This window comes from Aspergillus alliaceus (genome assembly GCF_009176365.1).
Source record: "Aspergillus alliaceus strain CBS 536.65 unplaced genomic scaffold BDW43scaffold_13, whole genome shotgun sequence".
In the NCBI taxonomy this organism is placed as follows: domain Eukaryota; kingdom Fungi; phylum Ascomycota; class Eurotiomycetes; order Eurotiales; family Aspergillaceae; genus Aspergillus; species Aspergillus alliaceus.
The window spans coordinates 520,772-540,316 of record NW_022474696.1 but is presented as its reverse complement, the minus strand read 5'-3'; the positions used below and the strand labels follow the sequence as shown (position 1 = coordinate 540,316).

The following is a 19,545-nucleotide window of genomic DNA, read 5'->3' as shown; positions in this document are numbered from 1 at the left end:
TTTTTTTAAAGGCATTAATAGCCACCTAGATACTCATACTAGGTTACAGTCGCATTTTATGTTCACTACTTCAGCTATGTATTTATGTACGGTAAGATAAGGCAGACTCACCGCCTATTAACGCGCCAGACGCGTCTTTGTACTCTTCGGCTATGGAGTAACATTCACGAAGAATAATATAGCAAATACATTGTTGGAGATCAATTCCAGAATCATGAAAGGGAAAACACGACTCTATGACTAGGCACAATTTGGAAGTTCATCTCAAATGGCTGTTGGCTCAAGGCCCATCTCTCTACCCCTCTTTATCACCATCCGCTCGCCAGAATCGCAGTTCCATCAAAGAAAGTCTCTCTCAAAACCCACCAATTCCAACACTGCGTGCGCCAGGTAGCCAAGTTTTGGAAATCGCGGGAGACTCTCAACATACTCATGAGAATTCCGTCGGCAATGTGGGCGATAATACTGAAGTAAAATCGGACGCAGACATGGCACGGTTGCTATTTGCTCCGCAATCTGCGAACAAACCTCGATTATTCAGTTGTTCTACAGACGCTGTTCCTAGGTCACCGAGAGAGTCGGAAGATTGCACACATGATCAATCGCCTACGCGGCAACGGAGGGTGCTGAAGAGCCCGACAATAAAGAGTATGGCGATTATTCCGCATGATTATTTCGGACGACTAACGATTAATGGCAAGGTATCCAAAACAATACCTATTCGTCAATCCACGGGGTTACAAAGGCGGCAGCGACGCCTTTCCGATCAAGCATTTCATTCGACCTCAACACTGCGGCACTCGATATTGATACCATTGATCTGACGGGTGATTTAAACCAAACTACAGGGTCGTCAGCCACGGTGGACGAATATGGGGAACCGCACCGGCTGTGGACCGAACAAGCTGCCTATCGAAAAGAGCCGACAGAGAAACGGGGCAAGAAGCGTAAAAGCGAGGAGTATGCCTCTGACCTAGTTTCGCCAAGGAAGAATGCCCCCAAGGTTCGCTCACCCTTGGCGAAAGGGAACCCTACAGATGCTACTCAACCTGAATTGTCAGAAGCATCGAATGGTCCACCACCGCGCCTGAGAAAAACCCATATTACAACCTCACCAACAAAACGACCTATTTGCGAGGTCTCTCGCTCCCACTCTCGTGTGTTGGATCAAGTCATAGCTGACTCCGACGAAGACGGCGACGAAACCGTTTTTGACGATATTATAGGTGACAACGATGCGCCTATATTAGATACTGATGAGTCGTTGTATCCTGTTCTTCCACAAGATACCACTTCAGAAGATCAAAAAAGGAAAAGGGCTATAAAGCAAGCAACGCGTAATCGGCCATCCTCACCTGATGATATGGAACTTACTCCATCCATTCCTGAACATTCGGCCAGCGTGGAACTTACGAGATCTGAAGATTCTGGCTTGGCTTGTGCTTTTGGACCACCAGGGTCTCAGCCAAAGAACGACGATGTTGCGAAGTTTTTGGCTCTTCCCGCCAGTTTTCTCGATCAACGGATATCGGAATTCAACGACACTTTGAGGAAGAATTCAGAGATTGTTTTTGAACAAGCCATGAAAGGGGAACCTGCTCCTGGATTGATCGCCGAGAACAAGAATATCACAGCTCAAATAGAAGCAATAAAGTCTCTAAAGAAGAAGAAAGGTGCCTACCGCGCCTGTGTATCTACGAGAGAGGAACTAAAGAAAGCGCTCATGCGAGTTATCTCTCAAGGCGGTAGCCCGAACACAATGCCAAAGGAGCTCGAACAAAGCCGAAAAGCCACATCGCAATTAGAACAGATTGAGTCCGATATACAACGTCTGCTTATGAAGACTGATGTTTTAGCAGCCTCCATCTCTTCCAACAAGGGGGCATCTCGGCAGAGCTCAGAGCGGCTGCACCCATCCCCTCAGTCATCTAAAAAGCGGAACAGTAATGAACCTGTCCTTCCCGAAAATGAGATTATTGGCGGTGCACCTCCCAGACTCCCTTCATGGTCGACCTGCCGCACCCCCCAAACTGATGTCCCAACACGTGCGAACAACCCACTCTCTACAAGTGCTGTCTCTTGGCCCCAAAACTTTGACTATGATGAGCCAATGATCAGTGATGATGATAACCATTTTACTCGTACCATGGGATCTGCACCTCCCGCAAAACATATCGACGAATTTGACTTAGACGCTGATGAAGAAAAAATGCTTGAAGCCGCAGGGTATCTCGACGATGGCTGCTCTGTTCCAGCGAGTAATAATGGTCTCCAATCCCGTCAAGTGTTTGCCGAAACCTCTGGAAACGTGTCTCGCACTCCTGTTGCCCAGAAGTCGCAAAGCCATAATGCCCTATGGCACCAACACCCATGGTCCAAGGATGTAAAGAGTGTTTTAAAGGATAGATTCCATCTCAGAGGATTTCGCCTTAACCAACTCGAAGCCATCGACGCAACGCTGAGCGGGAAGGATACATTTGTTCTGATGCCGACAGGTGGCGGGAAGTCATTGTGTTATCAACTTCCATCTATTGTAACGAGTGGAACAACCAGAGGCGTTACAATAGTGATATCACCATTATTGAGCTTAATGCAGGATCAAGTATCCCATTTACGTCAGCTTGACATAAAAGCATATTTGCTGAATGGTGAGACCCAGAAGACCGAACGACAATGGATAATGAGTACATTATCCAGTTACTCTGCGGAAGATGATATCGAGTTGTTGTACATCACGCCCGAGATGGTCAATAAAAATCAAGCTCTCATCCGTAATCTGGAAAGACTCAACAATAGGCATCGACTGGCACGTATCGTGATAGATGAGGCTCATTGTGTGAGTCAATGGGGTCACGATTTTCGGCCTGATTATAAGGAACTGGGGGAGCTCAGGGCTCAGATACCCGGTGTCCCAATGATGGCGTTAACAGCAACTGCTACGGAGAATGTGAAAGTGGATGTCATCCATAACCTTAAAATGGCGGGTTGCGAGATATTCACCCAGAGCTTTAACAGACCAAACTTGACATATGAGGTGCGGCCAAAGAAAAAGGGCAACGAGCTCCTGGCTAGTATTGCTGATACGATCAAATCATCTTATCACAACAAATCTGGTATTGTTTATTGCCTATCTCGCGATACATGCCAAAAGGTCGCCAAAAGTCTTCGGGAAGACTACCGCATAAAGGCTGAGCACTATCATGCTGGTATGAAACCGAACGAGCGAGCCGAAGTCCAACAGCGCTGGCAGGCTGGGAGGAGCCATGTTATAGTAGCGACCATCGCTTTCGGCATGGGTATTGATAAACCGGATGTACGCTTCGTGATCCACCACAGCCTCCCAAAGAGTTTAGAAGGCTATTACCAGGAAACTGGACGAGCTGGTCGAGACGGAAAGCGCTCGGGCTGTTATTTGTACTACTGCTACAGGGATACGATGACTATCAATCGCATGATTGATAGCAACGATGGTAGTAAGCAACAGAAAAACCGCCAGCGTCAAATGCTTCGCAATGTTGTACAATTCTGTGAAAACAAAAGTGACTGTCGACGAGTTCAAATCCTCGCATATTTCAACGAGTACTTCAATCGAGAGGACTGCAACGCTTCCTGTGACAACTGCAAGTCAGACTCTGTCTTTGAGCTCCGCGACTTTTCTGAACATGCTGCCTCTGTAATCAAGGTCGTTCGGCACTTTGGAGAATTGGGCGAAAAGGTGACATTATCATACTGCGTGAACATATTCCGTGGAAGCGTCAAAAAATTTAGGTCTCCTCAGCATAGGCAGGCCCCGGGGTATGGAGCAGGCTCATCTTTAGAGATGGGGGAAGCGGAAAGGCTCTTCTATCATCTTCTTAGCGAAGGAGCATTATTCGAAGAAAATGTGGTCAACGGCAGCAAATTTGCCGTCCAGTACATTAAGCTTGGACGTCGTGCTTCCGATTATGAAAGTGGTCAGCGCAAGTTGCAGCTTCAGGTTAGAGTTTCACCAAACGGAAAAAGTCGATCTTCTCGAGGTGAATCTCGGAAAGAGTATCAGCCGCAATCTACAAACGTCTCGTCGCCTGTTCAAGTGGCAAACCAGCGCAGATTAGCTCGCTACCGTTACGACGCAAGCTCCGATAGTGATAAAGACAGTGATGGCTTCGAGCGGATCCGGATAGCGGGCAAGCCACAGAATGAGAAACCGTTTACTCCCGGCCCACCAATTACCCAGGACTACAGATTTGACCGACTTGATCCTCTCCATAAAGCTGTAGCGGAGGACTTTATGGTCTATGCAAAGAACTACTGTCAGGATGTTAGACCTCCTCTTGACTACGTGGAGCTAGAAACATATTGCTGACTTAGGATAATAGATTGTACTCAAGAAAGGCCTTCGTAACCAGCCATTTACAGATGGCGTTCTTCGGGAGATGGTCATATTCTTCCCCAAAGGTGAGAACATACCCAGCCATTGACAATAAGGCGCTGCTCTAATGTTAAAGCAGACCTGTCGGAGCTTTCCAAAATTCCAGGCATAGATCAAGACAAGGTAAACCGGTACGGCACTCAGATACTAAAGCTTGTACGAGATACGCAACGCCGTTATGCGGAATTGAAGAAGGACCGTGATGATGCCGATGGCGTTGTTCCAGACCCCAATCATCACAATGTTATCAACCTCACTAGTGACAGTGAAGAGTATGATGATGGCGATATCTTGGATGATGCGTCAAACCTAGGTCTAGATAACAATGTTATTGCTAGTCGGTTCTTTACAACTGAACCAATCCCAGAAGATGACTCGTCCGACGGCCCTGTCAGGCCTAGCAGCTCCAAACCTCGAAAGCGTCAAGCTAGCAAACGTACTCGTCGAGCGAGCGCTGGCGGTGTCAAAGCCCGGAACAAGACCGCAAGACCCAAAAAGAAGAATAGCAACCGTGCTGACAGCTGTCCTCCCCGGAAAACTCCAAAAGTGAAAGAATCCACCGCCCGCATAGGGATGATGCCTATCTAGCACTCTTTATATATCAGCTTGCATGTTCTTATGATGTCAATGGCATAAACGGGAGTGAGGGCATATTCTCCTTAATGGTCTGCTCTATCAGGTGCATTTAATGGCGTTGAATTGGAATTCTAACTTTTTTGTTTGTATTATGAGGAAATGACGAAGTGATTGAGTGCTGCACTGCTTGTATCGGACCCACACGATCGGATTTGTTCTTTCTTGTTTTTCTTTCCCTTGACTTTTTGCAACATACCCGTATATAGCTACAATGCGTTTGTTTCCTACAAAGACATCGATCCGCTATTCTGAGCTTTATAGAGTTGGATATTATCATACATTAGACGTCAGGCTTCAAATTGTAAAAGTATTCAATCGTTCAACGAACGCCCGAAATCAATCAACCTCAAGCGTCTGGCGTCTCGCGGGTGAAATTGAGCTACCTTGGCTCTTACAAGGAACCTGGAGGCTGCAGACTCTCGGGGAAGATCAATATAGGAGGAGTTTGCATCAAGTAAAGAGTCAAGCAACTCATGCATTTCTTTGGCCGCTGTCTCTCGTCGAGTTGATCGACTTTGTTCTTGATTGTCTCCTTGTGATGTGTGACCTCTGACGAGTTCATCTATTCGACGCTGACTTGTATCATGGCTCGCTGTAACCGAAGCTTTCGGTTTTCTGGGTTTACCATGACTTGTATAGCCCCTCTCTAATGTCTCGTCAGAAACGCTCATTGCGTCTCCCACAGTCGGGCCACCAAGTTCTTCTGCGGCGAGCATGGGTGCCAGAGTCTCATCAATGAAAATATGTAGAGAAGCCTTTAAGTCTTCGGCCGCTTTGTCAAGCTCTTCTTTCTTGTCTTGCTGTTGCTCGACAAGCTCATGCGCTACCTGGGAAGGTGACTTCTGTTTTTTCTTGGCTTGTTCTTCACGGATACGACTTATCCGTTTTTGCAGTCCATGCTTGATGGCTTGGGCATCACGCAGATTTGCCTCTTCAACTTTCAGGCGCTGGCGATTGGCCGAAAGCTTATCTGCTGTCATTGTGACGGATACTTTACTCTCATTGACCAGCCGAGAGATCTCCTCCACTGCAAGTAAAGATGGCAAAGGGGACCCAGGACCTGGGAGCTCCGTCTCCGATTTCAGGAGGGAGTCATACGCTTTCTTGGCTCTTCTAACTTGCGAAACACGAGACCAAGGGTCCACGCCGATCTTAGAAAGGTCAACTGCATTGACCGATCGAAGCTGTTGCGGGCATCAGAACCGCGTCTCTTTTATCTTTATACTTTCTCCAGCTTACATACCTTGCGCAAATCATCTTCTTGGCGTCTAACTCGATCTTGAAGATTTTTCAGGGTCTCATCCAGTTTTTTATTATAGGCCTGGAGAGTGGCCGGACTGATTTGTTGATCATAACTCTCTTCGGCTTTCTCCTGTTTCACTGCGAAACGCTGGATCTTGTCAATGGTCTTCTGAGGCACGTCCATAGGGGTAGGTTGTCGGGCTTGCACGATATAGATAAGACACGAGTCGAGGGACGAAGATTGAAGGATATCAATGCAAGCAAGGCCACCGGATCAAGCTCAATTCTTGCCTTCATGAGCCGTAGCAAGGTGGGAAAGGAAATAATATCGAATTCATTCCTTGTCAGGGTTGTTTTCGATGCCTTGCACACGTGATCAGGAGGAGACCATGCCCAAGGCAGGCTAGCGTGGTCCCGTGCCATCGTTTCACCTCATCCGACCTCTAACCTCATCATCTCTTCACCGCGACATCGCGACTTCGTCCCCTCCATCCATCTTCGTCACCTCCTCCATTTCGCTTGGCATCTTCATCTTTGTCGCAACGGTGGAGTCGACTGCCTGTCTTCTTTACTTGGCTTCTATCCGCTGTTTTAGCGTTTGTTCAAGCCCCTTTTAGCCCGGCGCGTGGCAGATTCTCTGTGTTCTACACCCTGCGACGACGTTCAGTACCGTTGTGTTTTCTTGGAGGAAAAGGGATAGTACAGATATAGCAACTTGACTTTGCTCTCATATTCATCCTTTCCCCACGCTGTCTGCCCGTCAGCTCCCATTCACGTCCGGACCCTGAAATCTTCACCACTACCATCCTCATCTTTCCGTTTTTATCGTGCCCGATCCGATCATCTCTTTTCTTCTTTTCTCTCTCCTAGCATAGCTCTGCACACGCGAAGCTTTCTGCTCCAATCCAAGGCCCGTGATTCCCAGCATCTTCACTCTTCCACCGGCCATCTTTCCTCAACATCACTTTCTTCATCACCTGTGCACGATCACCAGCATTCCTAGTCATTTCCAGCACCAGATTCCCTCTCCCGACCGCCAGCACCAGCAAGTCTTATTGGGAATTCCTGGTGTACATAGTCGATCAAATAAAGCAGAAAAAAGAACAAGAAAGGCTATTTTGATACTTCGACTTCCTGCGTAAGTGAAGCAAAACTGCACAGCTGAGAGCAATATGTCTGCCTCCCCTTCCGCTTTGCAATCTACCAAGCGTCCCTTGGAGGACCCCTCTTCGCCATCAGGCCCCAATGACCAGCCGGAGGCCAAGCGTCCTGCTTTGGACAAAGTAGTAAAAGGCGACGAGTCCGAGGCGTATGCGGAGGTGAAGACTGAGCCCTCGGGAATGCCTAGTGCGAATGCCGACGGCCAAGGTGACACGGTTGTTCCTGATGCTCCTAATGCGAAGGCCACTCTCCCCGAGACACAGCCTATTCAGTCCACCGCGTCCCACGCCGAAACTGGCTCTCAGCCAGACCAGAATCGTCCCCAGGACGAGTCAAGTTGGATCCATATTCGGGCTGTAATTTCTAGCCAGGAGGCTGCTACCGTCATTGGAAAAGGTGGGGAGAATGTATCACAGATCCGTCGTCTCTCCGGCGCCAAGTGCACAGTCAGCGATTACTCTCGTGGTGCCGTCGAACGTATCTTGACTGTCAGCGGTCCACAGGACGCTGTTGCTAAGGTTAGTTGTCATCCTTCTTCGATGCTTAGCTGAAGTCTAAATTGGAATTGCTGACCGTGGACTTCAGGCATTTGGTTTGATCATTCGTACGCTAAACAATGAACCCCTTGATGCCCCCTCTACTGCCCAATCCAAGACATATCCCTTACGTTTGTTGATCCCCCATATTCTCATTGGCTCCATCATTGGCAAGGGCGGTGGCCGTATTCGTGAGATTCAAGAGGCCTCTGGCGCTCGTCTCAACGCTTCAGATGCTTGCCTTCCCCTGTCCACTGAGCGGTCCCTTGTAATCCTGGGCGTTGCGGATGCTGTCCATATTGCTACCTACTATGTCGCTGTGACGCTGGTCGAGCAGCTCACGGAGCGCTTTGGCGGGCCGGCAGCTTCTGCCTATGCTACCCGCAGTGGTGGACCTGCTGGAGCTGTGCCCGGTGGCATGCAGGTCGTCCCTTACGTTCCTCAGCCAGCTGGTGGCCAATATGGCCACCCTGATACCTTCAAGCGTCACCACCCTCACCCCAACCGGGCTGCTGCTGGTGCTTATGGCGTTCCCTACCTTCATGGACAGCCCGCTCCTGCCCCTGTAGCTCAGCCAGCCATGCACTACGGTGCCACGCCTCACACCCCGTATGCCGGTGCTGGCCCCCACCAGCCTACCCCGTATGGTGCCCCTCAGGCTGCGCCCGCACGCGGGGGCCCGACTCCTGTCGCGCCTGTTGGTGGAGCTATGCCCGGTCAACCACTAACTCAGCAGATCTATATTCCCAACGACATGGTCGGCGCTATAATTGGCAAGGGTGGCGCAAAAATTAACGAGATCCGTCACCTTAGTGGCAGCGTGATCAAGATCAACGAGCCACAGGAGAACAGCAACGAGCGTCTGGTGACCATTACAGGTACCCAAGAGTGCAACCAGATGGCTTTGTATATGCTTTACTCCAGACTTGGTTAGTTTCGTTCCTTCATACTACTCTCTGAGATAATGTTACTAACAAGCCCTATAGAAAGTGAAAAGCACCGCATCTAAGCGAAGGGATGAGTCTACGAGCTTGCTAAATCTGTTTTATTTCTTCCTGGAGCATGTGGGACTTGGTTCAGTATTTTTCCGTCTTTCTCCCTTTTGTGTTTTGAGGTCCTCAAAAAGTCGTCTTCCCATGGTGGCTTTAATGATTCGTTTCGGGTATATGCCTTCCAAGTTGTAATTTATGGAAAAGCGCTGTCCATCAACATTCGTTGTATACATTATCACCAATTTTAAATCACTCAACTCACACCACCACACCACCTGTACCCAACAAACCCCACTCTCAAATCTTCCTAAAAGAAACATGCTTCATCCTAAGAGGCGGCACCGAAGGAATCGCCTTCTCCCTAATCGGCGTAATCGTCCTCTTAAACTCTCCCGTCTCCCTCGCAGCCTCATGCGCCTCGACCGACTCCCACCCCACAGCCAAAAAAAGTAAAAACACCAGCCCAGACGGACTCTTGTCATGCTCCAGCGTCCCAGGCCTTTCCACCTGCGCCATAGCCCACGATTTCGGCCGCTGATCCTCCGGCAACATCTCCGTCAGCGCAGTCCTGAACTTAATCAGATCAGCACCGAGCTTCGTTTGCTCCTCAGGCGTCAGCGAACTGGGGAACGAGAGTGCCACCAGCTCCGTGACGGGGTTGGCGGTTAGGGAGTCGGATTCGGTGATTGATGGTGTAAGGGTCGTGAAGATTACGCTCACGTGCGTGTCAGGCTCGATGTATGGGGCGAGGATTTGGGGTTGGATTCCTACGTGGGCGTCCGCCCAGTCTAGATCGAGTACTTTTGTTAGCTTATGCTTCCCCCCCCCTTCTCTTTTTTAAGGGATGCAGGGATAGGAAGGAAACGAATGATATGGTAGGTAGCACTTACTAACGACCCAGACTATGACATTCTGGTCTTCTACTGTTCTGCCCCATGCGGAGCTTTTGTAGCCGCTTTGGTGCTTGGTTGTTTGGAAGAGCTGGAGGAGGGCTTGGCCTTCTTCGTTGGAGGAGTCTTCGGGTTTTACTGAGGATTTGAGTTGGAAATGGATGAATTCGCTGACTGGGAGGGCCATTTTGGGTGCGATGTGATACGCTTGGCTTGGTGGGTGGGGTTGGTTGGGTCCTGTATGTATGTATGTATGTATGATGTTGGTGGGGTAGGTCTATCAATGTTGGTTTTGAGCTTCCTAAAATGAGAATATTCTCTATATATTTCTTGGATAAGTAAGTATCGGAGAAAATAAATTAGATGCGCGACAGACAAAAGAAAGATGGAATTCTGAAGGAAGACAATTGATTTTAGGTCTGCGGGCGGTTTATGATGTCAGGGAGAGGCTCAGTGCCTCAGTCAGCAAGGCCCCCCCCCACCCGTGGATACAAGAATCAATCTAATAGCAGTTAATTTGAGCTTATGTATAAAAGTATCACATCATTAACGGATCAGTATCCAGGTATGCCAATCAAACAGCAGCTATGCTATGTACAGAGAAAATAGCAATTGTCCTCACACACACGCCATGTCCCGCTATTTTTGGATGGTTCATATCATGATTCGGAGACAGAAATCAAACAAGTACTTCTACAGATCATCGACACTCCTAACCTTCGACTTCTTTTCGCCGATCGCCTTCTTCAAATTCTCAACAATATGCTGTCTGCGCTGCATCTTGGCCCGCCATTGCGTACTTTCTTCTTTGCTGACAAGATCACCAACGCGTTCCACGCTTCGAAGCCGGCTTGCTCTAGCTGACCCGTTGATGCTAGACCGGAAGCGAGCTGCAGAATCTGGCGTATGGTACGCACTGACGGCGCCATCAACAGAGCCTCGTGACCCTGGTGTCGTAGGGAATCTTCCTACAGACTTCCTTGGAGTTGTAAATGGTGACCCCTCCCGGCTCGCGGGGGACGTGGTCGTGTCAATACCCAACTTCTTCAGCTGCACCTCCAGGAAATCAATATCGCTGCTCTTGCTTTCAGCCATGTTCATCATGGTGGATATGGTTGATGTGACGGCCTCGACTGTTGGCCGTTTGACGGTCTGTCGCGAAGCGCTGTCAGAGCGAGGGGCTTCCGCAATCTTTGCCCGTAGGAGCGAGACAGCAGACTCCAAGTCTGCTAATCTTGCCTGGATATTGGCAGATGCTGTCCTTAGCTCTTGTTGAAGATTTGCTTGTTCCGATGACAGCGGTGCAGAAACAATCGCCGCGGAATCAATGTGAGCATCTAGGGTCTTACGAATACTAGCACATTGGCCCCGAAGCGTCAGTATATCCTTGCTTAATAACTCTTGACAGTCCTCAAGCTTCTTCTCCACCCCTTGCACCCGTTGCTTCTCGAGCTCGCCAGCAAGCATGACAAGGGCATCATCAAGTTGCTCGATTTCAGATAGACGTAGCTTCTCATCTAGAATATCCACAGGATGATCACCCTGCAACATATTGACCCAGTCCGAATTACTGGATGATTGTTGGTACAAAAGGAAGGCGGATAAGGACCGTGCATTAATGCCCAATGTATCTACCATAGAATTGATGTCACGGTATAGCCTTTCAATCTGACCCGGGATACCTGGCTTGCTCGTCTGGCCAGTGTAGTCCTGATGAGGGAGAAACGGATCAAGGGTAGGAACAGGTTCTACGGGCCGAGCCAGGTCAGCACGAAGCCTTTCGTCATCATCGTCGGAAAGTGATAAAGCCTCCTCCTGTTGTCGCTGCGCTTGAATCTTCCGTTCAGCTCGTTCTTCCTGATTTGCCTGTGCCGATGACGGCCTGAGCAGGTTTTCGCGTTTTGCGAAATCACTGAGAGAGGCTTTACGCGCAGCAAGCGTGCTGCCTGGAGCATGTGGCTTGAAAAGACTCTTCGGAGGGCCATTTCGTACTGGACTAGGCGACCTAGTATATTCGCGATTTGCTGAAGGCGCCGGTGGTAATAAGGGCTTCGTGATTTCCCCGAACAATTGTCGTGGCTGTTGCTTCTGAGCTTGACTAGGTTGGGATACTCCCGCGAACAACCCGCCGGCTGAACTCTTGCCTGAAAATCTAGCCCCAAACGAACTTTCTGGCGATACCTCCAGGCTTTCCGCCTCAGATGCTTCCTCCTGTTGCTCGGCTTCATCTGCAATGTCCTCTCCACTATCAGCAAAGTCAGACTCATCTCCCTCGTCGCTCCCTTCCTTATCGGATTCGTCTGCATCTGAGCCATCGGGCACGGGGCATGGCACATCTGCGGGAGTGGGCGTTGGCTTTGATGCAGTGAAATCTGAAGGAAGCGGTGCTTCTTCTGGTTTAGACTCCTGAGGCTCCTGAGGCTCCTCTTTCTTGGGTTTTGACGCAAAGTCGGGTGGCAGCGGCGGCTCCCCTCTATCTTCCTTTGGGATAGATTTCGGTTGAGTGGTGAAGTCAGGAGGAAGAGGTGCATCGTCAGTGGAACTCTTAGAAACATTGGAGGACGCAGAAGTGTCACCAGGCCCGTAGGAAGCTTTACTTGTTGGGTCAGGAGGCAGTGGTGGCTCTACAGACGCAACAGGAGTTTCTTGGCTATCAGTAAGTTCTTCCTCCTTCGGGGTTGGGCTAGCAACAGGCGTCTTTTCTGACGGTGGGGACAGAGGGCTTGATGCTTGCTTGTCGGCAGTTGCGAGGAACGAAAACGGAGATTTGTTCGTCTGAGGTGCACCAAAGGGCTGTTGAGGTTGTGTAGGAACACCGAAGAGAGACGAAGGCGTAGGTGTGTTAAGTGTGTTAAGTTTGGACGGCGCACCAAACAATGAGGGGGCTGGTTGACTAGGCTCCGGTTTCTCCTGCTGCGCGGTAGCAAGCTCATCCTGCATATCGTCCATAGACTCCGTGGGGGGACTAGCTTTAGTAGGCGTAGAGACCATCTCGTCGAACGATCCACCAAACGAGAATGCTCCACCAGAAGGTTTTTCCGGCTTTGGACCATCGTTGACAGCAGTACCGTCGCCTTTGAATGTCGACTCTAGCTTGAACCCACCCGAACCAAGACCGAATGGGTTCTTTGGCTGATCTGACTTCTGGGAAGTGAAAGCTGTGCTTGTATCAGCCTGGCTGCCAAAGACCGATGGTCCGGAAGGCTTCGAGAACGGGCTTTCTCCGGTAGGCTTTCCAAAGGGCGATTCTCCAGCCGGCTTTGATGCTGCAAAACTAGCAAACCCTCCCGAGCCACTGTTGTTAGCAAATGAGCCGAAGCCACTTCCCGAGGTAGCGCCTGAAGTTCCGAGCGAGAATGCACCAAATCCCTTCCCAGGTGTTGATGGTTGTCCGAAGGCCGATGAGGTGCCCATCGACCCGAAACTACTTTTGCCAAACTGGGGTGATCCACTGCTAATTGCACTTGGAGTGCCGAAAGAAGGCCCTGTTTGAGATCCTATCTGAGAGGGGGCCCCAAATGAAGGCGCTCCAAATGCAGGTTGCGCGCGGCTTCCTAATGTCGAGGGACTGCCAAATGATGGTCCGACAGAGGGTTTGCCAAACGGAGACGGTACTCCCATTGAAGATGGACTGCCAAAAGCCGACTGCCCAAACCCAGTCTTTGTTGGCGGTTGCAGCTGCGCCTGCTGCTGGACTACTGAGGCCAAACCGTGATAAGGCAATTTTTGACGGATGGATTCGGAGTATATAAACCACCACGAGCAGAGGATACCTTCGTTGTTTAGAAGCAAGATGTTCGGCAAGGGGGTGGAACTCTCAGAGATATCTTCACCCACAATGGGGGATACAACGATTTCTGTGCTGCTCAGGTCGATTCCCAGACCAATGACTGAAGTATCGTTGCTAGAATCTGTGAGTGGGAGAGATGCCCTCTTCGTGTCATCATTGACTTCAGTCATGGTGAATAAACCTGTGGTGGCTTTGGCTGCATCATCACTTGCCAATGGCTGCTCCGACCTCGTCACAAGGCCAACATCGCTCGATCCCGTAGAAGATATAATTAGTACATCTTTTAGGTGTGGCTTGTAGTCTCTAAGACGTGCCATGAATTGATATGCCGGGGAGCGTTTCATTCCGAAAGGTAAACACAGCTCCGGCAGCTTCTGGATCAAAAACGGCGCTTGTTTCCTTCTTGTAATAATGTAGTAAGATGACGACGGCGTTTGACCTGTTTCATCTTCAGCGCCGTTTGGCGTGTACACCATTAGAAAGATGTCATTCTCTAACCAAGCAATAGATGACACTATATCAAGTCAGCCACGTAATTATCCGTACTATAAGTGCACGTACCATGGCAGTTTCCCTCAAGGTCGGATGGGCGTGGAATCAAATCCTTCTGGGTGCCATCTGGGGTCATTTGGTACCCCGCTCCATCTGCAAGTCCGGCGACGAGTTGTTTTCCTCTGTTACTCCAGCAGACAGAGCTCACTCCACTCTTCAAAACATTGCCATTCGGTCCCGGAACCAGGGCCCCAGCCTTGAGATTGGCAACTAGAAGCTCTCCATTGGTTGTGACAAGAGCGACAAGAGACGAATGCGCCTCGTCCGATGGCGGTGCTGGGTTTGGGGCAAGGGATCGAAAAGTGGCGCCATTCGTTGGGATGGACAGGGCCGGTTGCGCATTTCCCGTTGACAAACTCGCAGTCTCGTAAACCAAAAGCTGAGGACCATTCTCTGTGGCTAGTATTAGAGCATCATCACCTGAAGTGAAGGCTACATGCGTGGGTCGTGCAGGAAGGGGTATCGTAGCTTGCGGTTCAAAGGGTTTTGTTTTGGCCTTGTCGTCGGTAGGAGCGGATATAGCTTTTCTGACTGCATCGGAGGAGGCGATTACCAAGGAGTCGGGACCAGCGCCGACCACTACGCCTTTTGTCGGTGCGACAGCTAGAAGTGAAGAGGACGGAGCTGGCAGGGCATTTTCAGGCCAAGGGGTAGGAAGTAATCGGACGTTGCAGTCGCTCGAGACGCCTTTGAAGCCAACTTCCTACTCCCATCGTTAGTCAGTCTTTAAAATTAGGACAATAATAATCATAGCAGCGCGACGTACCTCAGCATAGACATCTGGGAGCTCAGGACCCAGTTCCGCTGGAACATTGCCGCCAGCGGGGTTGGACGCCCCAAAGCTGAAAGCCATTCTTAGTCTGTCAAAATCTGCTGAGATTAAACGGGGACGGTCGCCTAATGATAACCTGCTCTTTGGAGCATGAGGAGAGGGAGGGCTTTGCGGTAAAGATGAAAATGAGCGATGCTGGAGTGCTTGGGGTCTCCGGTTAAAAAGCTGCCAAGTGCGCGCAAAAATATTGAATACCTCCCCTTAGGGGAAGGAAGAATCACAAAGAGATGGATACCCGATAGGTTACTGAATAGGATTTGCAGGCAAATACCGAGTGTTGTCAAACCAAGAAAAAAAGGCCAGGAGGCTCCTTCAATGGTAGTTGTTAGCAAGCAAGCAATTGAAAGACAATCTGGACGGGCAAAAACAGTAGGAGCTTCAAACAGGCCGGGCGGTCAGCATGCCTGAGGCACCCAGATCAGGCTGCGGGAGCTTCGTCACTCCAGCTCGACCTCGCCGCCATCACCCACCAACCGACCAGCTACAGCTGTTTCTCTCTCATCATCGTCTTCCTATTTACTTTTAATTAGCTCTGTAGAGTGAATTCGTTAGTATCTTGACTTTGCTCACTCCTGTCCCTCCGTTCAATCTTTAATCACTCCACGCCGACATCATGACCGGCTTTGACTTCTCCAACTACAACCGCAACGCGGCTCTCCACGCCAAGGGAGTGCCTCTACCCAAGGCTACAAGCACAGGTACCACCATCGTGGGATGCATTTTCGACAATGGTGTTGTGGTATGTTATACCGAAATCCGATGACGATCCCCTGTGGTCGCTTGTCCTTCGAAGCTGACCCTCTTCACAGATCGCAGCAGATACCAGAGCTACTAGTGGACCCATCGTAGCAGACAAGGTACGAACCGGCAATAAGTTTTCCATATCCATCATTCCTTGCCTCGCGGCGGTTACATAATGAGCTTGGTTGATATTAATGGTGGAATGTATAGAACTGCGAGAAACTACACTACATCGCACCCAAGATCTGGTGTGCTGGTGCTGGTACAGCTGCAGACACTGAGTTCACCACTGCCCTCATTAGCTCGAACATCGAACTGCACTCCCTTTCAACAGGCCGGGATCCACGAGTAGTCACTTGCATGACCATGTTGAAGCAACACCTCTTCCGATACCAGGGACATATTGGCGCGTATCTAGTCGTTGCTGGTGTTGACCCGACAGGCACCGGCCTGTATACTGTTCATGCCCACGGGTCGACAGATAAGCTTCCTTATGTGACTATGGGCTCTGGATCGTTGGCGGCTATGTCCGTCTTTGAGTCGACGTGGAAGGCAAACCTGGACCGTGAGGGCGCGATCGAGCTGTGTGCAGAGGCAATCAAGGCTGGTATTTTTAACGATCTGGGATCGGGTAGCAATGTCGATGTGTGTGTCATTGAGAAGGACAAACCCACGCAGCTCCTGCGCAACTACATCAAGCCCAACGAGCGTGGTCAGAAGGAACGTAACTACCGCTTCCCCAGGGGTACGACGGCCTACTTGAACCAGAAGGTCATTAGCAAGGAAGATATGAGGAAATATGTTACTGTGGAGGAGGTCTCTGGGGATCCAAATCTGATGGAGGTGGACTCGTGAGTTCAGAAGTAGCCCGATTTTAACAAAGCCATGTCTATTACATGGATCACGTATAAGGAATTACATGATGAGATTGCTCGCAATAATCCTGTTCTATATTATCGAATAGAGAGAAATAAAACGCCATGTACCTGTCTCGCGGTCAGTAGTTGTTAAAACTAGAGAGCATGTATTCCAGATAATCTCCAGCTGATCGAGTCTTATTTTCGGCCAGCTGCGCAAGTCTATTTATAAAAGTAATGCGGTATACACAACATCAAAAGCCAACTGGGTTATATAACTCATAGCCGCTTTATCGCAATATCCATATCATCTTTAAGATTTTGTACGGCGAGGCGAGGTTCATTGAAGTTCAAGTTGACTGGTAGCTGAGCCAGACTGACCAATCCTCGATACCAACGTATCCAAGACTTCAGGCCCTTCAATCTCCCTCACAAGATCCAGGATATATTTGTACTGTGCGCGCGGTATGTTTTTATCCTCCTTTCGGTACCGTACAACCCCAGCATGGTATATAGCACGTACAAGAGTCGGCTTCACGGGTGCACCATATTTCACTAGGAAACAATATAACCAGCGAATTAGACCGTACGCAGTACGGGCGCTCAATTTCTTCGAGCTCGCAATGGAAAGGGCAATGAGATGTATCATGTCAACGGCAGCGCGGGGGTCGGGATATTCGCTTGTGCTTTGCTCCGGGTAGTCGTCCTTCTTCGAAGGTTCCAGGATGGGATCCCATGATTTAGACAAGGCAAGCTTCAGAGGTGTATGAGAACGAAGTATTCGAATCAATGTCATGACACTTTGAATGTCGCCGGTACTTGCGATATGAATACTACTCTCCACAAATAGAGGGCTCGTGACGTTAATTTGTCGTACCAACTTTTCAAAGTCAGAAAAAAGATGCCGGACCATCTTATTGTAATCATCCGCATTTGCGAAAAGATCAAGAAGGGGTATGCTTGAAGACTCTAGCCTAGTCAGCGTACTGCGGGTAGCTTTTGTCATTCGCTTTCCCTTCTTTGCATCAACGGCCAGTATTAAAATGCCGCTGGGCGGCATGCCGAGGTTATGGACTCCTTCCCTGAGGCTGCTCAAAAGGCTCCCCATATTGACCTCGTCCACATTATTTTGGTAGAGGGTGAGAAGACGGATTATGGGATCATCTGACGCCTTCGCAATTTTTCGCCATACTGGCCCTCCAGGAAGGCAGATGTTAAAGATTCGCAAGACCCAAAGTCGCAAGATTATCTGTTGTTGCTGTGTAAGGAAAGAGGTGCTTGGGGAAGAGGCAACTGGTATGTTGTGCCAAAGGGGTGAGGAAGCAATATCGCAGATCTTCGTATAGTGAAGTCGGCGTAAATGATCCTTCCAAGGCTCCAGTAAGTGTTGTTTCCCAGCAGAAACTAGCGATTCGGTGACTGTGATTATGCAGGATGAGGCGGCATCAGGTTTCAAGTGACTCAGAAGCGTGGTTATGTGGTCTGCATCCGATTCATGACGCAAGGATTCCGAAGATTCCAGAAGTTGTGCAACAAACAACGGAGCCCGGGAACGAATTGCGGAATCCTGGCCTTGGGTTGCGATGAGTATATCTCTGGCTAGGAGAAAAGAGTCGTGTGTGCCCATCTTCTCTAACCTTCCAAGCCATGTCTCAATTATTTTTTTGTCTAGGTCTTCATACTCGGAGATGGAGCACCATCCAATCGCATCCCACATTTTCCTATAGAAAGCAACTAGACGTCTCGCGACCCGTTGTTTCACCTTACCACTTCCGACAACTCTATCAAACAGGGCCTCTATAATTTGACAAATTTCATCTTCAGGAACTCTCCCCAGCTGCAGGGCTGTAGTAACACTGCCCAGGGGAGCGCTCCACCTGGCCAGATCTCCCTGGTGAAAGACAAAGCGGTTCACTGTACATAGATAATTTCCTGCCCCCCAAGTATTCAAATGCGGGTCGTCCAGAAACTTGACGAGCTCGTCAAATGCCCATCTATGGTTAGCCATTTGTGACAGTAAATGCTCGAATATTAATCGGCTATAAGCAGGTTGCCGCTGAAGATCGAGTTGCAATTTACGGACAACATCCTGAATAGCTATTACCGTTTGGCAGTTTTTCAGGTTCTCTTCCAAACATTGCTCGAAAGACGCCTGGCCGACTTTATCCGAAGGCACCGGCCACCCAGGCGATTTGGAAAATTCGCTCGAGTCGACGTTCTTGTTATGTAAGGGTGAAGGGAAGGCGGGAGATCTAGTTGGATAGATACTCGAGCCTATTATGTATTAGGGAGAACCAAATTAAACATTGAGATACCTTGTCTGATGAACACCTACCTTGAACCTCCTGCGGTGCATTTCGCGCTTGCCCACCAACCCATTTCATGTGTTCCCGGCCATTGCGCCCAAACAAGCAACCAATGTCATCCGGCGGCCCCGAGCCAGCTAGACTAGCCAGAACCGTGTTCTTTCGTTTCGCTAACCGTCTCCTTGCCTCTAATGGCCCTGGTACTCGGCTCTCATAGCGACGTTGACCGTTTGCGAACCGTCGGTACGTTGACGCGAGGAACTCCTCGCTTATCCACACGTGGTCAACTAAGCAATGCGATAAAGGCGGAACGGTATGCCTATATGCATGTCTGCGGAAAGACATGGGAAACAGACGACAGCAATTGAGTGGCCCGAGGCTGTCGGCACCTTTGACAAGAGAATGATTGATAGGGAAAGTTAATCATGGAGCTGTTCTCCAAGCGGATGACTAAGCTACAGCCCGCACCAACCAGAGTTGCCTGATTTACATAGGTTACCTCAGGCTGCTCCTGACTACCCTAAGTAGATATTAGACTTCTTTACTAGGTACATAAGCAGAAAGCGGGGTGAACGTTGCTTTAAAGATTTTCGGTTTTC

General features: G+C 49.5%; 7 protein-coding genes across 7 annotated transcripts; 3 read left to right on the top strand and 4 right to left on the bottom strand.

Annotated features, from left to right (window-relative positions):
* The first annotated feature begins 100 nt into the window (after positions 1-100).
* Positions 101-5,208, top strand: BDW43DRAFT_271361 (RecQ family helicase MusN). Its single transcript, XM_032041418.1, has 4 exons — positions 101-648; positions 702-4,300; positions 4,359-4,437; positions 4,491-5,208. The coding sequence occupies exons 1-4, from the start codon at positions 237-239 to the stop codon at positions 4,997-4,999; spliced, it is 4,599 nt and encodes a 1,532-aa protein (XP_031902071.1). The 5' UTR covers positions 101-236; the 3' UTR covers positions 5,000-5,208.
* Positions 5,202-6,579, bottom strand: BDW43DRAFT_271359 (uncharacterized protein). The gene is made up of 2 exons (XM_032041417.1): positions 6,291-6,579; positions 5,202-6,231 (listed from the first exon to the last, which is right to left on the bottom strand). The coding sequence occupies exons 1-2, from the start codon at positions 6,471-6,473 to the stop codon at positions 5,359-5,361; spliced, it is 1,056 nt and encodes a 351-aa protein (XP_031902070.1). The 5' UTR covers positions 6,474-6,579; the 3' UTR covers positions 5,202-5,358.
* Positions 6,580-7,231: 652 nt separating this feature from the next.
* Positions 7,232-9,013, top strand: BDW43DRAFT_42635 (telomere maintenance protein PBP2). The gene is made up of 3 exons (XM_032050049.1): positions 7,232-7,968; positions 8,036-8,915; positions 8,973-9,013. The coding sequence occupies exons 1-3, from the start codon at positions 7,462-7,464 to the stop codon at positions 8,993-8,995; spliced, it is 1,410 nt and encodes a 469-aa protein (XP_031902069.1). The 5' UTR covers positions 7,232-7,461; the 3' UTR covers positions 8,996-9,013.
* An 84-nt stretch (positions 9,014-9,097) lies between these two features.
* On the bottom strand, positions 9,098-10,253 carry BDW43DRAFT_42645 (uncharacterized protein). The gene is made up of 2 exons (XM_032050050.1): positions 9,869-10,253; positions 9,098-9,766 (listed from the first exon to the last, which is right to left on the bottom strand). The coding sequence occupies exons 1-2, from the start codon at positions 10,053-10,055 to the stop codon at positions 9,276-9,278; spliced, it is 678 nt and encodes a 225-aa protein (XP_031902068.1). The 5' UTR covers positions 10,056-10,253; the 3' UTR covers positions 9,098-9,275.
* A 70-nt stretch (positions 10,254-10,323) lies between these two features.
* BDW43DRAFT_271355 (FG-nucleoporin NUP159) lies at positions 10,324-15,359 on the bottom strand. The gene is made up of 3 exons (XM_032041416.1): positions 14,977-15,359; positions 14,220-14,913; positions 10,324-14,172 (listed from the first exon to the last, which is right to left on the bottom strand). The coding sequence occupies exons 1-3, from the start codon at positions 15,061-15,063 to the stop codon at positions 10,562-10,564; spliced, it is 4,392 nt and encodes a 1,463-aa protein (XP_031902067.1). The 5' UTR covers positions 15,064-15,359; the 3' UTR covers positions 10,324-10,561.
* A 139-nt stretch (positions 15,360-15,498) lies between these two features.
* pup1 (proteasome core particle subunit beta 2) lies at positions 15,499-16,755 on the top strand. The gene is made up of 3 exons (XM_032041415.1): positions 15,499-15,781; positions 15,852-15,899; positions 15,994-16,755. The coding sequence occupies exons 1-3, from the start codon at positions 15,656-15,658 to the stop codon at positions 16,636-16,638; spliced, it is 819 nt and encodes a 272-aa protein (XP_031902066.1). The 5' UTR covers positions 15,499-15,655; the 3' UTR covers positions 16,639-16,755.
* On the bottom strand, positions 16,755-19,331 carry BDW43DRAFT_42613 (uncharacterized protein). Its single transcript, XM_032050048.1, has 2 exons — positions 18,976-19,331; positions 16,755-18,914 (listed from the first exon to the last, which is right to left on the bottom strand). Exons 1-2 carry the CDS (start codon positions 19,289-19,291, stop codon positions 16,981-16,983), a joined length of 2,250 nt encoding a protein of 749 aa, XP_031902065.1. The 5' UTR covers positions 19,292-19,331; the 3' UTR covers positions 16,755-16,980.
* Between the last annotated feature and the right edge of the window lie 214 nt (positions 19,332-19,545).

What these genes read in the sequence shown, in the direction of transcription:
- BDW43DRAFT_271355 (XM_032041416.1), bottom strand. Translation starts at nt 15,063, where the DNA reads ATGGCTTTCAGCTTTGGGGCGTCCAACCCCGCTGGCGGCAATGTTCCA. An exon ending in TCCCAGATGTCTATGCTGAG is followed by an intron (nt 14,914 to 14,976) that starts GTACGTCGCGCT and finishes CGATGGGAGTAG; the next exon opens with GAAGTTGGCTTCAAAGGCGT. An exon ending in CCTTGAGGGAAACTGCCATG is followed by an intron (nt 14,173 to 14,219) that starts GTACGTGCACTT and finishes GACTTGATATAG; the next exon opens with TGTCATCTATTGCTTGGTTA.
- BDW43DRAFT_42635 (XM_032050049.1), top strand. Translation starts at nt 7,462, where the DNA reads ATGTCTGCCTCCCCTTCCGCTTTGCAATCTACCAAGCGTCCCTTGGAG. An exon ending in CACAGGACGCTGTTGCTAAG is followed by an intron (nt 7,969 to 8,035) that starts GTTAGTTGTCAT and finishes CGTGGACTTCAG; the next exon opens with GCATTTGGTTTGATCATTCG. An exon ending in TATGCTTTACTCCAGACTTG is followed by an intron (nt 8,916 to 8,972) that starts GTTAGTTTCGTT and finishes CAAGCCCTATAG; the next exon opens with AAAGTGAAAAGCACCGCATC.
- pup1 (XM_032041415.1), top strand. Translation starts at nt 15,656, where the DNA reads ATGACCGGCTTTGACTTCTCCAACTACAACCGCAACGCGGCTCTCCAC. An exon ending in TTTTCGACAATGGTGTTGTG is followed by an intron (nt 15,782 to 15,851) that starts GTATGTTATACC and finishes CCCTCTTCACAG; the next exon opens with ATCGCAGCAGATACCAGAGC. An exon ending in GACCCATCGTAGCAGACAAG is followed by an intron (nt 15,900 to 15,993) that starts GTACGAACCGGC and finishes TGGAATGTATAG; the next exon opens with AACTGCGAGAAACTACACTA.
- BDW43DRAFT_271359 (XM_032041417.1), bottom strand. Translation starts at nt 6,473, where the DNA reads ATGGACGTGCCTCAGAAGACCATTGACAAGATCCAGCGTTTCGCAGTG. An exon ending in AAGAAGATGATTTGCGCAAG is followed by an intron (nt 6,232 to 6,290) that starts GTATGTAAGCTG and finishes TGCCCGCAACAG; the next exon opens with CTTCGATCGGTCAATGCAGT.
- BDW43DRAFT_42613 (XM_032050048.1), bottom strand. Translation starts at nt 19,291, where the DNA reads ATGTCTTTCCGCAGACATGCATATAGGCATACCGTTCCGCCTTTATCG. An exon ending in TGCACCGCAGGAGGTTCAAG is followed by an intron (nt 18,915 to 18,975) that starts GTAGGTGTTCAT and finishes AATACATAATAG; the next exon opens with GCTCGAGTATCTATCCAACT.
- BDW43DRAFT_271361 (XM_032041418.1), top strand. Translation starts at nt 237, where the DNA reads ATGACTAGGCACAATTTGGAAGTTCATCTCAAATGGCTGTTGGCTCAA. An exon ending in GAAGAGCCCGACAATAAAGA is followed by an intron (nt 649 to 701) that starts GTATGGCGATTA and finishes ATTAATGGCAAG; the next exon opens with GTATCCAAAACAATACCTAT. An exon ending in CAAAGAACTACTGTCAGGAT is followed by an intron (nt 4,301 to 4,358) that starts GTTAGACCTCCT and finishes TTAGGATAATAG; the next exon opens with ATTGTACTCAAGAAAGGCCT.
- BDW43DRAFT_42645 (XM_032050050.1), bottom strand. Translation starts at nt 10,055, where the DNA reads ATGGCCCTCCCAGTCAGCGAATTCATCCATTTCCAACTCAAATCCTCA. An exon ending in TGTCATAGTCTGGGTCGTTA is followed by an intron (nt 9,767 to 9,868) that starts GTAAGTGCTACC and finishes TACTCGATCTAG; the next exon opens with ACTGGGCGGACGCCCACGTA.